This window comes from Sapajus apella, unplaced genomic scaffold (genome assembly GCF_009761245.1).
Source record: "Sapajus apella isolate SASKATOON/1434 unplaced genomic scaffold, GSC_monkey_1.0 scaffold6, whole genome shotgun sequence".
Taxonomy (NCBI): domain Eukaryota; kingdom Metazoa; phylum Chordata; class Mammalia; order Primates; family Cebidae; genus Sapajus; species Sapajus apella.
The window spans coordinates 49,302,859-49,321,350 of record NW_022436946.1 but is presented as its reverse complement, the minus strand read 5'-3'; the positions used below and the strand labels follow the sequence as shown (position 1 = coordinate 49,321,350).

Here is an 18,492-nt window from a genome sequence, read left to right as displayed (position 1 = left end):
TGCTTTTTAGGTTTTGGGGTACATGTGAAGAACATGCAAGATTGTTGCATAGGTACACACGTGGCAGTGTGATTTGCTGCCTTCCTCCCCATCACCTACATCTGGCATCTCTCCCCTTGCTATGAATAAGCTTTCTACTCCTTGCTCTTGCTCAACTTCCTCTTGAACATGGATAAGTCTTAGATTTGGTCTTTTGAAGTAATTTTTTCTGTATCTTCATTTCTTTTCATTCTTTTTTCTTTCTGATTATTTTCAAATAGCCTGCCTTCAAGCTCACCAATTCTTTTCTTTGCTTAACCCATTCTGCTGTTGAGAATTTTTAGTAACTTTTTCAGTTCAACAAATGTATTTCTTAGTTCCAAGCTTTCTTTTTAATGTTTTAAATTATTTCAATCTCTTTGTTAAGTTTCTCTGATATATTTCTGAATTGCTTTTCTGTGTTATCTTGGAGATCACTCAATTTCCTTAAAATTACTATTTTGAATTATTGGCCAGAGAGGTCACATACTGCTGTCTCATTAAGGTCAGTTACTAGTTCCCTGCTTTGTCCATTTGGGGAGATCATGATTCACTGTTTGCTGTTGCTTCTTGCGGATGCACATCTATGTCTTTGCACTGAGGATTTGCTATTTATTTCAGTCTTCTCTGTCTGACTTGTTTTGGTTTTTATTTCATATATTTGCTTAGAGATTATTAGGCACTAGTGATGCCTTAACCACCTAATTTGGCCCTCAGAAAATAAAAAACAAATATACAGCACAGAGGTTATCATTAGCAATATCCCACAACTCCAGAACTCAAATATGAGGATGAGACGCTGGTAACCCATCAGTCACAGCCTGTCCTTAATGGGAGAGGTCCCAAAGGATATATCCTGGAGGTGTGGGAAGCCTGGCTAGGGGTTTGTGCCCAGAACACCTGCTGAATGTACCTCCTGCAGTGTGGTGCTGTTGAATAGCCATTCGGATTTAGTGTCTTCTTTGGCTGAGTTACAGAGCAAATGTCCCACCTATCCACTTTGTCTCTGTCTGTTGTAAGGGATATTTCTCCCTTCCAGCATTGTGATACTTCCCATAGGTTAAGGCAGAGACAGGTATTTTGTTAGGGAACCCAAGGTGGTAGGAAAGCTGGTTGTCTACCTTGATCTCATTTTTTTCAGAGTAGAAACTGTGAGTTGGGAGGAAGTTTTTCATGTGTTTGGTGTCAGGCAGAATGGGGGAGAGGATGTCACGGATGTGGAAGTCTGATTCTGTTACAGTCTGCTTGGAGGTTTTTTCATTTTGTTTTTTTCACTTCTCTGAAGCCCAAGGAACCGTCTCATCCTCATATTTGAGTTCTGGAACTCTGGGATATTGCTAATGATAACCTTGGTGCTGTGTATTTGTTTTTTATTTTCTGAGGGCTTGTAGGGGGTGCAGTTAGCTTGCTTCTATGCTGCCATTTTGGAACTGGATGTCCAATCCTATCTATGTTATACTGTTATGTTCTAAATGTTTGTGTTCCCTCAAAGTTCCTATGTTGAAAAACTAACCCCCAATATAATGGTATGAGGAAGTGGGGTTTTTGGGAAGTAATTAAGTCATGAGAGTAGAGCCTTCATGAATTGGAATAGTGTCCTTATAAGAAGAGACACAAGACAGCTTCCCTCCTGTCTCTCTTTTTTTTGCCACATAAGGCTAGAATGAGAAGTTGGCAGACTGCAACCTGGAAGAGGGCTATCATCAGAACTTGACCATGCTGGCACTTTCATCTTGGACTTCCAGCTTCCAGAACTATGAAAAATAAATTTCTATTGTTTACAAGCCATCTAGTCTATAATGCTTTGTTATATTAAACTGAACAAGACATGCACACATATGAATTTTTTTTTACTGGATTTGTGCATTTGCAGGTCCTTTACCTCCATTCTTCTTTGGCTATGTCCACATAATGCAGAAATGACTCATCTATTTGACAAGTGATGGAGTAGGAGAAAGGAATCTTCCAGGCTGATATGAGGCAGCACATGGAAAAATATCTAGCGGTTATTGGCCATTGGTAGTTGCTCAAAGAATTTAATCATGAATTCCAATTCTATGTTCACATATCAAATTAAAGACTTTTAATTTCTTTTCAAATTAAATTGTATAAAATGGCTATGATAGTTCTATTAGTTTCCTAGGAAAGCTGTAAGAAATTAGCACAAACTAGATAGCTTAAGACTATAGAAATTTATTCTCTCACAGTTCTGAAATATGAAACCAAGGTGCTGGCAAGTTTGGTCCTTTATAGGCTCTGAAGGAGAATCTGCTCTATGCTCCCTCCTACCCCCTCTGCTGGTTTCTGGCAATCTTTGGTGTTCATTGACTTACACACATATCACTCCAATCTCTGCCTCTGTCTTCACATGTGTTCTCTTTTTGGTGTGCCTCTGTGTTTCTTAAAATCTGCTTCCCCTTATCAGGACACAGTCATTGGGCCTACCCTAATCCAACATGACCTTAATTTAGCTTGATTACATCTGAAAGAACCCTATTTCAAAATGAGGTCATATTCACAGGTATGGGGGGCACTGGTGTAGCCAGTGTAGTCAGTGCCCCCCATACCTGAGAACATATCTTTACAGGGGACACAATTCAAGCAAACTACAATTGCATACTGATGAGGTTTGACTCTGAGTGACTCTGGAAATTCCTTACCTCCCTTGATTGCTGCTTTCCTACTGCATCTGGCTGCTCTGAATCTTTAAAATCCACATTTAAATATATGTTTGTTCACTTAGTTTACATGATTGAATTAAAAATCTTTTTCTAAAGGTTACCCTCCCCTTAAAAATCAAACTATCACCTTGATTGTATGTGTGGAGAAACATAAGCAGAGAGCCTGGTAAGAGGAGAATCCACAAGGATGCTCTTCAAGGCTGCTCACATGTTGACAAGGAGAATGAAGTACTTCACAACTTAATTCAACTCATTCTTCTTAAGTTTTAACAACTTACCAGAGTACATCGTCAGGGGATGTCAAATCAAAAGCACAACTCTCGACACCATCTTTAAATTTGATGACCTTCGAGTAGACCCAGACAGGCAATGCCAGGATAAAGGAAGCTGCCCAAAGGCCCAAATTGATGCGGATGGTCTTGTACCTTGTTCTCCAACTTGTTAGTCGAAAGGGTTGGACGAGGGCAAAGTACCTGCAAAGCCAGTTAGGAAGAGTTTTAGAACAATCAATAAAAGCACTGAGCTCTAAGGATGAAAGGTTCATGATGAGAGTAAATTATTAGCATTATTGTGAAGCACATCTCTATCAGAGCAAAAGAAAGTTATTATTTTTTAAGAGCTGCCTAGTATCTGTAGAGAAAACAATTCTTGACCCTGCAAGTCTGAATAAACCACTCACTGAAACAGCTATTCCTTCTATGAACACACTGATAATGGTAAAATTCTACAGCACAAACTCTTTCTTTACAAAGGGGCTTTTCCTGTAAATGAGACTCTGGAAAACTTTGTCTCTGAACAGGGATTTCCTCCAGAAGGAAATTACCCTTTTCCCAGCAGGATTTACTGACACAGAGGCAGGAGGAGGGGAATGTGTGGGGCTAAGAGAATCCCTCAGCAGAAGGGGGTTCAGGCACACAGAACAAACATTTTGCCCAGATGGTTTTACACTAAAGTCACCAGGCCCATGGAGTTTCAGCTCACAGAAGTCACAGTGAGGATGAACAAGTGTGACTAGTATACACAATGCAAATTCCTTAAGGAAGTTAGGCTAAAAGCCAGAGGGAAGAAATGGGCTCATTTCATGGGGAAGCATTTTTCTTTATGTTTTCTCTTTTCATTTTAGAGCCAGGGGGAAAAAAAGGGTAATCGTTAATCAAACTTGAAATTCTGACATATCAAATACATTTGGTCCTCCAGCAAATCCAAGAATTTTTCAGAGCAAAATGAAAGCTGAAGAACGAAAAAGAGAGCTCAGATTCAGAAGGAAGGCTATTTGAAAAAGCACAGCTTTGCTGGGTTCTGGGGGTGGTGGAAGATAGTATTAGTAGAAATTCAACAAATGTAAAAATGGTTTCTATGGTCACTTAATTTTCTCCAAGTTTTTGTAAAGCTATTTAATGAAGACTCATAAAAATGAAAAATTTCTTGTCCTCTTGTTCTTTCACTTTTGCACCAGAAGCAGGATATTTTGCATTCAGTTAAGGGACCTTAGGCATGCAGAGAGTGGTTTCTGGTCAGGGCTCCACAGCTACCCATCCTTTACACACTGCACAAGCATTCCCCATGGCTAAGGAGAGAAGAGCCTCTTTTCTCCCTGCTGGGGAAGTGGATGATGTAGTGACTACATAGCAGCCCAGTCATCATTTTTACTGGAATTACATGATGATGAAGTCATGGCATCAAGCAATTAAGGAATCTTCTCTGATAGCATCTCTCCCCAGCTGAAAACCTTTCAGTGGTTTTCCATCGATTTTCAGAATTCTTCCCATGATCCACAGGTCTTTTTTTCCACCTTGTCCTGCCTGGTGCTCAAGTTGGAGCCTGTGCTAGTCTCTCCCTTGACTTCCTCAAAGCTCTTCCCATTTCAAGGTCAGGCATATGATGTTCTACCTGCCTGACACGATCTGTCTCTGCTTCTTCCTGCTCTTCCTTCAAGTTCCTATTTAACTGTCTCCCTCTTAGAGAAGCCTTCTCTGACCACCCATTCTATACTAGAGAACATAACTATAAAAGATTATAGGTAGACTCTGCTTTTCCCTCCTAGTGTGTTATCACTATGTGGAAATACACATTTATTTGTGGGGCTCCTCACTTAATGTCTGTCTATACCACTAGAATGAAAGCCCCATGAGGGCAGGAGCCTTGATTATTAGTTTAAGGCCACTGTATCCCCTGTGTCCAACAATCTCTGGCATATGGTTCATGCTCAATAAATGTTTTTTGAATAAATTAATGAATAAATTGCAAAATTTGGCCCTACTTATTGACTCTTGATGTTTTAGAGAATTTATTTATAAAAGTAGCCACTAATGAAAGTCTAGGTAGCTTTCATTTGAAGGCAAACATTTTGAATGTTTCTATATTGTTTTTGTATGGCTATAGAGGTAGGAGTCCACTACTAAATATTCTACACACTTGCAGTTATTACTAATTAGGGAAAGAAAAATGAGTTATTGGAAACACTTGAAATGTATGAGCCATTAAACTGGCAATTAAAATGATTTAAATATGTAAACACTAAGGCATATTGATGGCACTGACATTTAGTTATGCTCTTACAAAGCAAGCCTCATTTCTCTTTTACAAAATTGCAGATTTTGTTAAACTTTTATTAATTTAGTAGAGTTAGAATTAAGAGAAATATGAGGAAGGAAATGGTTCCACTTTATATCTTCTTCATTTGTTTCTTACCACCTGATCTTCCAGAGTGAAGGCCAGGGGAAGGAAAGGGCAGAATGTCTTAAATGTGAAACAAAACTTTAGCATACTATGTCCATTGGATTAAAACAAAACAAAATAAAACAAAACAAAAGGCTAGGTGTAAGATACACATGCATGCATGTGTGCACACATACACAGAAAAACCTGCCAATATTAGGAAATACACACAGTTGGTCTGCTCCAAGACAGAAAATGCCCATTTACTTCATTTATAGTAAGAAATTTACAGGAGTATAAATCTTTTTTTTTTTTTCCTAAAAAAAGCCAATATTCTCTTGCATCCAAGGCACAGGGTATAAAGAAGCTCATATTATCCCCAAGATGCGATTACTATTGGTATGGCCTGTACTTTAAATTGCTTTTCTATAGTGAACCTGGTCTGTTCAAGGCCTTCTTCCTGGTGCTGGAACCCTGACAAGCTTCTGGGGCATTTCTCACAACACAGTCACATTGGCTGGCATCAGCTGAGCTAACTAGACCTATGCCATATATTGATTTAAAAATGTGTTAATTATAAGTTGAGAAGCACATTCTATATTTTGAAAATTCTCTTGCAGAAAAACAAAAGGATTTTTAAAACTTACCATGCTTATTCATTTTTTTTAGAGTGACTGATTTATATGAACCTTGCCATTATTATTTTTTTTTTTGTTCATCTAAAGAATGGCTCATCACTTCCCCACCAAAAGTCCCATTTGGAAGAGTGAAAGAGGCAGGGTTAAAGAAGATTTTTGGATGAACCCAGGGAAATTTAACATATCCTTCAAGACATTCATTCATTCATTCATTCATCCATCAATATTTTTTGAGCACCTGAGTGCCAGGCACTGTTACACACACACATTTAGGATATATTGGTGGACAAAGACCCTGTCTTTGTGGAATTTACATTTGAGGTGCAGGGTAACTAGACAATAAATCACACACTCACAGACACACACACACACACACACACACACACACACACAAAGTGATTTATGTAATATATTTGAATCCAAGGAAAAAGACAGTAGATCAGAGCAAGGAGGATTGAATATGTTGGGTTAAGGCTGGGTTGGGAAGAAGGCAGATGGGGATTTTAAGTGGGTTGCTCTGGAAGACAGAGTATCACTGTTGGAAATACTATGGTTGTCTTTAGGCCCTGTTTCTGTTTGGGGTGAGCTGCTAGGACCTGGTGTGGACATTCTGCATCTGGATAATGCAAGTCTCATCCTAGATTGCAAGTTTTCTAGACAGGCCAGACAGTGAGGCAGTTACAACCACATGCCATTTCTACAGTCAGATGGCTTGGATCTGAACTGAGCTCTCCCACTCACTGACTCCATAAGTACTGACCACCATCATCATCTCCTCAAACAACATTAGCTTACATGGATGGTGAAAAGGGCTATCGCACATTCCAGGACATAGTGGAATATATTTCTAATGATGTAAAATGACAGCATTTGTATTAACCAATCACAATAATGTTTGTAAAAGATGGTCTTCCTGGCACTGGGAAATTGCTTCATGGTCGTATAGGAACCTCTACTCTACCGATTCCTTAGAGCTATGAAGCAATAACAAGTATATGAGACAGTAAACGTATCAGAAATAGCCCTGGACAGGGACTAAGGAAATCTACTTTAATTCTTGGCTCTGCCACTAATTCTCTGTGTCCTGCTAGCAAATCTCCTCACTTCTCTGGGTCTCAGTTTTCTTACTGTAAAAATAATGGGGGAAATTCATTCCGGTTTCTAATATTTCATGGTTTTGTGATATTCTTCTTACAGTGAATTGCAAATAAAGTGGAGTCAAAAAGAATGATTAGAAAAAAGGAGATTGTTGTGTTTTATTTTCCATTAAAAATAGACCTCTGTGAAAATTAAACAAAATATTCTTAACTAATCAGTCCTGCAATGAAACAAACAAAGAAGAGCTGTGCTGTTATAAACCAAAACTGATGTTGCTTAAATTGGAATGAGCTTGGGGAAGCACAGGCACCTCTGAATTATATTAAGATATTTCAAAGTCCTTCACTTACCTGTCCACACTCATTACAGTCATGATGGCACTACAAGCAAATTGGTTGCAAGTATCTAGGGATGTGATGATGGTGCAGAGAGGGTCCCCAAACACCCACTCTCCCCCTCGGACCCACTGGTGAATAAGAAAGGGCATTCCAACGATGTGGACCAAATCAGCCACAGCCAGGTTGCAAATATAGATGTCAGGGACTGTTTTTTTCCTGGATCTGAAAGAGATGGAGGAAACTGAAGATTGACATTGAATGTATGCAGACTCTTCAATACAAAATTTTATCAATACCTGATACAAATTTTTAATTGCCATAATGCATTTTAAATGTTAAAGGAAAACCTACACAAACGCATAGAGGAAACGCCTAGACTTGTGTATATTTAAGCATTTTGAACTATTTATTTGGTAACTTACCTTGGTAGTTTAAAAATATGTCCACAAGTCAGGTTCAGTGGCTCGCGCCTGTAATCCCAGCACTTTGGGAGGCTGAGGTGGGTGGATCATCTGAGGTCAGGCATTGGAGACCAGCCTGGCCAACATAGAGAAACCCCATCTCTACTAAAAATACAAAAAATTAGCTGGGTATGGTGGTGGGCACCTGTAATCCCAGCTACTAGGGAGGCCAAGGCAAGAGAATCGCTTGAACTCAAGAGGCAGAGGTTGCAGTGATCACACCATTGCACTCCAGCCTGGTCAACAAGAGCAAAACACCATCTCTAAAAAAAAAAAAAAAAAAATGTCCACAAATTCTTTGATATTCCTTTCAATAGTTGGAGACTAATTCCCTCTCTTTGACTGCTGATCTTATTAATTTGCTTCTAACAATGAGAATATGGCAGAAGTGACAGTGTGTGACTTTGAAATTAGGTCACAAAGTTATTGTGGGGGTTTCTCTTTGCTCTCTGTTGGATTGCTCTCCCTGGTGGAAGCCTGCTGCTATCTTGTGAGGATACTCAAGTAACAGTGTGGAGAGGTACATGTGGAGAGGAACTGAAGCTCCAGTCAACAACCAGTCAGCACCAGCTTGCCAGGTATGGGAGTGAGCTACCTTGGAGGTAGATCCTCCAGCTGCAGCCAAGCCTTCAGATGACTGTAACCCTGGAAGACAGCTTGACGGCAACTTTCTGACAGATCATGAGTGAGAACCAACTAGCTAAGCTGCTCCTGTATCCCTGATCATTGGAAACATGTGAGACAGTAAATGTTTATTGTTTCAGGCCACTATGTTTGGGGTACATTTTTTTTGAGATGTTTGGGGTAATTTTTTATGCAGCAACAAGTTATACCAACTTTAAATACACTCAGGCAAAAGATTTAGTCTTTACTCACCCCTAGTATTTAAAACAGCTGAAGACTGAAAATAAATGATTTCTGTTGTCTAATGCATTGTCTTCCTGTTGCAGCTGAGGCCATTGTTAAGATTTCAACAATGACTTAGAAATATTCCAGTAAAATCTAACGATTAGCAAATACTGTTGATAAAGACCCTGAGATCCAGACAGGGAGGAGAGTCACCTGAAAAGAGGGAGCTGATAGATGGCACTGAGAATGATCTCATGTCTCCTGTGGGGAGCAGGAGGTGGGAGAAGTGAATTCAGTGCTATCTAGATGTGGCATTCTCATCACCAGGTGAAATACATTTCTGAGAGCAGAAATTTAAAATTTAATTGGTTCTTATTTTAAGGAGCTGGCACATTCAATAGTAAACAGGTATCATCTTTGGGAGACACTGTTCATTAATTCAACAAACACTTTATTGAACATCAATTATATGGCAGGCATAATATTGTGCTCTAAAGCTGTAAAGCTAAATTATGTATAAACCTTGTCATCAAGGAGCTTATTGTGTAGACATGCATAAATAAACAATCACATTACAATTTGATAGGTGAAAGCTAGAGACAAGTACAAGAAGCACAAAGAAGGGGACCCTCTCCTCTTTCCTGGGAAGTGTAAAGACAGGTTTCTTGGCAGATGTGGACACATATGAATTTAAAGAGCATATAAGAAACAGTCCTAAGATTATGCCACAGTTGCTAGTTTACTCCTATTTCAGGGCTAGTGCTCTGCTGTTTGGCAGCTATTGTGTGTCTTCATTATTCATTGGCTACAACTTCTATAGCCCATGAACTTCATTTCTCAGCTGTCAGATTCTCATGTGAAACATCAGACAGGGTGAGCCCATCTCTTCTCCAGGCCTTGGCAGCATTCACTGTGTGGAGAAGTTACTGCCATGGAGTCCTTATTCAGCAACCATACCATTCAACAACACATTGTTGTTGCCACTAAAAAAGCAGGCTGGTCTCTTGCCCTCAGGAGCTTGGTGGCTCACACCAGAATGACCAAGAGGGAGAAGAGACACAAAGAAAAGATCATGTCAAACAAAAGAGCAGCCAGCTGGCTGTCCTTGTACTCTCATCCCCTGTCCTCTCTGGGTCATTGAGAGTGGGAAATGGAGAAGGGGCAGGGAAGAGGGAGAGATATTAGCAGTCAGAAAGAGCTCCAAACTAAAAAAAAAAAATCATAAATCTTAGTCTATAAATAGATGTTATTTGCATGTGAATTGGGGTGTAAACCATAAGCAGTTGCTTAGGTCTCAATTGCAGCAATTAGATCCATGGCTCTTGCTTTTCTCTGGAGGGGTACACATCGTTTACTGATAATGAATTATGGTAATTCTATTGTGGGGACAGTGCAGGCCATTAACTGGCAATTAAAAAGAATGAAATAAAGTGTTTCTAGATGATATTCTGTATGATACAAAGAGAATTTGAAGCAATTGATAAATGTATAAATTTATCTGGACATAAATTACTAGGGCAATATAAATAACCCGTTATATTTATTGTTGTCTTCTTTACTGAAAGCCACAACATCAAAATTAAAAACAACTAAATAGAAATTGTAGAATCTCTAACTACATAAATTATGTTCCTTTTTAGGTCTCATTTATCTTCAGATTTCCTGTTGTCAGACTTCATGAGATTTATGTTTCTTATTATATATACATTTAAAATAAAATACAAAGACTTGTGATAATTTTGGCTGACATTTCTTCCATGTGGTTAATGTGGTCATATCTAATGCTCATTAATTTGAGGAATGATAAAATAAATTATGGTACTCCACACTACCACATTCAATAGGATGTAGCTGTTATAAGTCATAGTTTGAAAGAATATTTAATCAGATGGGGAAATACTTATACTATTAAGTTAAAAAAAGTAAATAAATTTAGAGTCATGCTATATACATAATCAGTATTCTTTCTTTTTAAGAAATTCTTTTTTTCTGTCCCTCCCTCTCAAGAAATTCTTAAATATACATAATCAGTATTCTTTCTTTTTTAAGAAATTTTATATAATTCTTTATTTAAAATTATGTATATAGCATGACTCTAAATTTATTTGTTAAAAATTTTGCAGGAACAATATGTCAGGTGATGACAGTGATCACCTATTTGGTGACTGATGTTTTATTTTATTGTTTTTATTTTCTGACATTTTTTCAAAATTTCTATTAAAACCATGCAAACCTTTTACAATCAGAAATAACAATATATGATATGGATTAAGTAAAACTAATAAAACATAACAATACATATGTGGGCTGCTATGCTTGTCATTTGTCAGCCTGTACTCAGGCCCCCTTGCCAACTGGCTTCTGATTAGGTTTGGCCAATCAGAAGCACCAGTGGGAACTGGAGAATAAGGAGGAAAGGAGAAGCCAGAATATTTCTTTTCCCTCTCTGCTGTCGGCATCTTGGGCAGTGGCTGCATCTTTCTCATGGTTCCAGCTTCTCCTGTAGCCCTCACTCCATGATCCAAGATACCACTATGGCTCCAGCTCCCACCAGGCAGCCTAGACTCCTGAGGTCTGTAAAATTTCCTTCTCTCTCTCCCTCCAGCTTGGGGCAGGGAGAGGAAAGTGGCGTTGGGGTGAGGGATGTAGAACTGACTTCCTGCTCTTGTTAATCTCTGGGTTGCCTTACCATCCTGTTTGGCATTTAGTTGAATTAAATTGCTGTCGTGAGCCAATGCCAATGGATCAATAGTCATTTCCTGAAACACTGTATTGAGAAGAATTCTGAGTCCTTACACAGATGCTATACAGGACAGACCTGTGTGATTAAAGATGACTGTTAAGGGTGAGAGTTTACAGCAGAGTTACCTATTTGCCAGCTCTGCTCTAGATACATAGAGTAATATAGTGGAAAGAGAACCTAACTGGGAATTTTATGTTCATTTCTATGGCATCACTCATTGTGCCCTTAGGCAAGCCATTTAACTCCTTTGGATTCCCCAGTCAGCTGAAGATATTGGCCAACTAGATCACAGCACATATGAACAGATGTGGTTGCATGGTACTCTGGCATCTAAAACATATCTGTGCAGCCAAGGATGGGGGTCAATTCCAAAAAGAGTCTGTGTATGGCTGACACTTAGAATGGTAGAGGGCTGGGTAGAGGGAACTGTTAGTTATTGTTTAATCTGGGTGGGGTAAAAAGGAAGAGACCTGAAGAGACCTCTGTTCTAAAAAGTTTCCCATCCTGTCGGCAACTGGAATTCCACCATTAGGTAGTATTCCTCTAGGTTAACACATTGTCCATCTTGTAACCTCTGTTAAGTGAATTCATAACTTAATGTGAATTAGTTGACTTGACAGGGAGATGAGGGCAGGAAGTGACAAAATGGGATCTCTTTATTTTTGGAGGATAGGGCACCTTTTATAGAGACTCTGCCCAAGGGAGTCTGTTAGTAAACAGAAGAAAGATGAGTTCAGAAGGTGGATGTGCGGGTCTGACAAAAAAAAGTCAGTCCCTTTATTGAAGTACAGGTGATTCCCAGGGCCTGCTGTGCTTGTGGAGAATAGTTGAGTAATGGGGTTGAGTTCCTTAATCTGTCTCCTGGGAGTAAAAGAACAAAATATTATAATTGGCTCAATTTTCTGCATACATTTTCTAAACTGGCTTCCTTTGACCTGCTATAAATTTAATGTACAACAGACTACGATGATCTGGCCTCATTATTTTACAGTCATCCTCCTAATGCACAAATCGCTTCTTGCTTTTTAAAAAAGGTACATAGAACATCTTATTCTTGAAGCTCAATCTTCCTTAAACATATTTATTTTATATATGCTTCTAGTCTTCATTTGGCAAAGTCAGAAATTAGTTCATTGCTTGCTTTCCAGCATCATTAATGATTTTACTAACTTTTAGTTCTATCGATGAACACTTGTTTTGATACAATTATTACCATAAAAGGGGAAGTCATTAAATATTGTTTAAATGTTATTTATTTCTCCTTATTTTTATTATAGTCTTAATATTTTATTTAATTCACCTGTCTGTTCAGAAAGTAACAAATAAAAGATCATGGCAAAGCATGACGAAAACATTAATATAAATTGCCTTAAAATATTTAGAGAGCAATTTGCAAAAAAGTTGATAAATTCCTAGCCAAATAAATAAATAAATAAATAAAGGTAAGTTGCTTTCAAATGACTTTTGAAGATTAATAAATTTTTAGAGAGCAATTTGCAAAGAAAAGTATTAAAGTCTTAGCAAAAAAATTAAAACTTGTTTTAATTAAAATTTGTTCCCAGTACTTTTTGAAATTAAAATGTTTATTTTAAAAGCTCCATTAGCATTCCTTTATCTAATGTATATTCTCACATTAGGTATAAAATGATAATATGAAGACATGATATATTGTTCACAATAATGCAAACAACTTGGTCAGTATAATGGTTCAGGTGTTTTTTCCCCCACTTTTTGACTATTATTGACTTTATGTTGAAAATATGTTTTCATAAATTATAGCTCAGAATTAACTTTTAGAGAGTTCACATTGCACATGTCTTCCTTTTTTTCAACTTTTTCTCTGTATAAGTAGATGGGATTAAGCTGTTTTCTACTGGTGTAAATTGAGGAGTCCAAGAAATTTCTCTAGCTCCAAATATCTCTTCAACAGCTGGTCACAAGACCTGGAATCCCACACTGAAGAGTTTTTGCATATAAACATTGCCTGTAAAGATGCAAACATTTCAGAAGGGCTAGCAACTAATAAGGACTTGGTTTTTCAATGGCGGTACCAAAGCCTTTGGGTGCAGGACACCTTATATGTATCTGTAGAAGAGCGGGGCAGAAATACTGAGAGGCATGAGGGAGAGATGGAAGGAGAACTACGCAGGTCCGACAGGCCAATGTGGGTGAGCTAGAAACATTCTCAAGTCTCTGGCTATTCACTCTCTACTCAGCACTATTGCCTCTTTGAGGCTCCCTTAGAATATTTGATTACTTCCATTTTCTTTCTTGGAACATATCTGAGCGATGTTTTTTTCCCTCAAATGATTGTTTTTAATGTCTTTCTTGTATTACTTTTCAAATTATTCTATGAGTTTAGATCTCCTCCACTAGAATATCAACTTGTTGGATAGATGCTGTCAGTTTTTTTGGTATTTTCATAAACCCTAGGGCAATGCGGGGCAGGCAATAGGTATTTAGTAATATATATTGAGTTGAATTCCATCCAGCACTCAAAAAGTGTTTAAAATGCTTGATATTCATAAATGTCTTTATAGGACACAATAAGGAATGCCTGAATTTATTAAGAGTAGAATCCCAATGTACTAAATAAATCTTCAGCTATGGCTGGTGTAAAAAATACCATTGTTCTCTATTTCTAATTGCAGAGATGGTGAACATGAAAGTTTGAGAGAAGGCTGGCTGATGAGATGCCGCCTGGGGAAGTGACGAGTTCTGAGTCTTCTCAGGGGTGATAAGCACCATCTGCATGACCATCCTGAGGGCTCTTCTTGCTCTCAATTAAGCCTGTGAGTATTCTTTTATCTTTATGGCAAATCCAACAATTGTCTCTCTAATTTTGATGACCTCTTTGTTTTCATTAGTTTTGGAGAAAATAGCCTAGAATTTGGAATAAGATTTGAGTTCAATTGCCAGGATTGCTACTCACTAGCTCTATGATGCTGGACCAGTTATTTACTCATCTAAGTCTCTTGTCCAAAATAGCTGTAATAATAGTACTGATGTTTGGAGACTAAATGAATTTACAACTGTGCTTTTTAAGTGTAATATGCACCACAAAACTTTGTTGCATGTATTAATATGATGCTGAAAACACCTATTAGATAGCACAGCTTGGGCATCCCTAACTTGAAAATCTAAACCTGAAATCCTCCAAAATATGAAACTTCCTGAGGAATAGCATGACCCTACAAGTGGCACATTCCACATCTGACCTCATCTGATGGGTTGCAGTCAAAATGCTGCTGCACAATAGACAGCGTCTCCAAGGGAAAAATGGCCCTCCGAGCCCCCAGAGCTGCTGTTATTTCACAGCCAATGCAGGTATTCTGGTGATGTTATTGGGCTGCCTAGTTACTCTGAACACATTATTTTTTCACTGTATTAGTGGTATTAATGGTCATAGTTCTTACTGCCAAGTACTTTTGTATGAATAAGTGTAAGAAAGTGATTGTTTATCAGTTGGATGTAAATATGGAGTCAGAAATGACAGTGATGCCAAACCACCACCGATGTCCACATGGGTGGCTGAGAGAGTGATGCCTTTGCTTTCTGATGGTTCGAGGCACAGAAACTTTGTCTCATGCATAAAATTATTTAAAATATTACAAAAAATTACTTACGGGCTATGTTTATAAGCTGTAAATGAGACATAACAAATTTTATGTTTAGACTTGGTCCCATCTCAAGGATATCCCATTATGCATATACAAATAGTACAAAATAAAAAAAAACCTGAAATTTGAACCACTTCTGGTCCCAAGCATTTTGGATAAGGGATATTAAACTTGCAGTCTAAAATATCTTTTGTAACATATAAATATGGACAAACATTTTAAATATGGCAATTTTAAGTATAATCAGAAACCAGGATCAAAAAGTTAACATCCTATATTTATTAAAACCAGCAAAACTTACATGTGAAAATAATCAGGATAGCAAATATATATCAACTCGTTATAGGGTGTATATGCATTAATTCTGAGACCATTTGGTCAAGTCCCTAGAAAACAAATAATCAGTTCTTATTCTCCAGGTGAAATCTTATGCTCTGCTTGAGATGAGGAAATTACCTGAATTAGGTGGGAGATGTGGTACCCAGGCAGTAAGTACTTGGGGGCAGATGTCTCTCAGTTTGAGTTATATAGGCTGGTCTACATGAAAGGGAACGGCCCATGACTCCCTGCATCCTCTGGCGATCGGATAAAGTCTCTCTTTTGCCCCAGTGAGTAAAAGAATCTCTTTCACCTGCCTAAACAGATCAGCTTTTTAGGATAATTCTTACTGCTGGTAAATAAATTGCTGCATTGCAATTTCAAATCCTACCCAGTCCCTAGTCTTAGAGATTCTGAGTTAATGGATCTGGGGTGAAACTGCATATCAGGAGTTTTTAAAGCTCCCCAGGCGATTCTAATATGCAGCTAAGACCGAGAATCATTGCTCTAAAATCTCACTGACCCAGAAGTAAGCACTGGCCTAGGTCTTAGCATGTTGAGATCTGAAACTGAGATGTTACCTAACACAGGATGAAAGTACTTGTAGAATCTTCTTTATTTATCTTAATTATCTTAAGCAAATATTTCCAAAATTGCATTTCATTAAGCAAAATACTACAGGGGAAAGGATTTATTTTGGGAGATTTGAATGTAGTTTTCTAAAGTATGGAAGGAAATAAAAAGGAGCCCTTACCTTATTATAGTGAATACAATGAGGATGTTGCCAACCAGCCCTGTTGAACAGATAATCCCAATCATGGAAGGGAGGATGACTGTATCTACAACACTGGCAGTTTGATAAGCAAACTCTTTATTCCAGGATTTGTTTAAAAGTTCAGTAGAGGTGTTCCAATAAGATGAGTGAAATGGATTCATTGTTCATGGACTTCCGGGAATTAAAGCTGTGAAGTAATAGGAAGTGATTTATTTAGTGAATATTCCCTCAGTAGAATTTCCTTTACCTAATTCAAATAATATTTACTGGGACCTCTTTTTTTTTTTTTTAACCAAGATTCCATGGAACTCAGGATTCCAGAGTGAGTATGATTGGTCCTTGTTCATAACAATCTCACAGATTACCGTAAAAGATAAATAAACAGCAAGTTACAGAACAGCATGAGAAGCCCCATGATAGTCTTTGTATCTTACCACATCTTACTGTACTACATGTTTTGCACATAGCTGACATTTACTTAGTTTATACTGGTCCTGGTTGTTTATAGATCACATCTATTCTTATTGTTTTGTAGATCTGTTCATACTGACTAGCACTCCTGTAACACTTAGGTTGTTAAATATATCCTCTCTGTCTTCTATAAAGTGCATGGGGTCTATTGAACTTGGATGGTTTAGAAATGAAATGGGTAAGCCTTCCTGATGTGATTATTGGACTATCTTGAAGTATGAGGAAGAGTTAGCTCAGCAAAATGTAGGTGTGGGAAAAGCGCTGTAGCTAGCAGAGGCACCATGTGCAAAGAAGTATTCTAGGAGGAATACTCACTGCCAAAAAATAAAAAAGTAAATAAAGCCAACTAGAACTGGAAAATTATCTGCTCAATCAACTGTTTTGATAAAAGACATTTTTAAAATGTCGTCTAAGTCTGGTTTTTAGCAATGATAAATTAGATTACTCAGATTAATCTTCCCACTGAAAATAAAATATGTTGTACAAAATGTGTGTTGTGTGTGTGTGTTTGTATTTATATTTATGTGTGTCTGTATATGTACAGCAACTAAAAAATATTCAAGATGTCGAAAATCAGTGGGCCTTCCCTGGCTGGGTTTTGAATGAGATCTTCGGAAGTGAGCGGAATACTGTAGCACCAATGCTATCTTGATCCAGAAGGCACTTATTGATGACATAACATTTGAAGTCTGGTTCCATGTCAGGAAGAAGTCCAGAGAAAAATCAGGGTCCAGGGCTTACTGAGGCTGGGGAATCTTACAGGATATCCCTTCTTCGGAGCTGAAGCCTCAAAAGCTTCATGATTAAGTATATTGTATCTAATCAGATTAAGGAAGTTCCCTTCTGTTCCTAGTTCATCAAGCATTTTTTTTTTGTCATCAGTGGATTTTTAATTTAATATTAAAGATGCTTTTTCCATCAATTGAGAGAGTGATGTGATTTTTAAAAAATGTTCTTCATTTTCATTTGGTTCTTTTTCATGTCTGTCATGTTACTTTGATAACTGCATCTCCCCTGAAGAAAACTTTAATCGTGGAATGCTGAACCATTGCACTTTCAAAACATGAAAGTTTTGAAACTATCAGCACTTGTCTTCGATATTGGGCTTCTCTAGTACAGTGGGGGAAGAAAAAAAAGATAGGATGTATGAGACTTGGATAGAAAGAAAGTCTCAGGGTTATTATTATTATGTAGCTATAAGAGAATTTAGTCAGTTTTCTGGATATAAAAACAAGCAAAAAATTAATTATATTTCCATATATTTGCTACAAACCATTAGAAAAAGAAACTTTAAGAGATTTAACATTTTTACCTATTAAAAATATATATATATACCTAATGCTAAACCCAACAAAAATATGTAATAACTCTACTAGAAAAATTATAATATTTTACTGATGTTAAAGAAAACTTGTAAATGGAGAAAAATACCAAGTTAATGAGTTTGAAGACTCATTATTCTATATATGTCAATTTTCCCCAGATTGACTTATAGGTTCAATGCAATTCCAATGAAATTCCAAGTTTTATTGTCTTTGAAAGATGATAACAAGCTAATTCTGAAATTTAGTTTAAACACAAAGGGCTAATAAACACAAATAGCAAATAAACTCTTGAAAAAAGAGAACCAGATAAAGGACTTAATTTATTTGATACTAAGACAAATTAGAAAGATATAGTAATCTACACTGTGTGATATTTGAATGGGGATAGACAAATAGATCAAGGGAACATTAAAGAGAGCCCTCAAACAGACCCACACATGTATATTACACTTGACATATGAAAAGATGCCATTTGAGAGAAGTGAGGAAAGAATAGACT

The 18,492-nt window shown here is 37.5% G+C and overlaps 1 protein-coding gene across 1 annotated transcript in view; it reads right to left on the bottom strand.

The window, feature by feature from the left end:
- The window catches only part of MCHR2 (melanin concentrating hormone receptor 2), a 50,719-nt gene that overhangs the window by 13,354 nt on the left and 18,873 nt on the right, over positions 1-18,492 (bottom strand). The window contains exons 2-4 of the mRNA XM_032275184.1: positions 16,177-16,384; positions 7,444-7,653; positions 2,978-3,172 (exon numbers count right to left, since the gene is read on the bottom strand). Of these exons, the coding sequence (XP_032131075.1) occupies positions 2,978-3,172; positions 7,444-7,653; positions 16,177-16,358 (587 nt within the window). The 5' untranslated portion in view covers positions 16,359-16,384. The remainder of the gene's footprint in view (positions 1-2,977; positions 3,173-7,443; positions 7,654-16,176; positions 16,385-18,492) is intronic.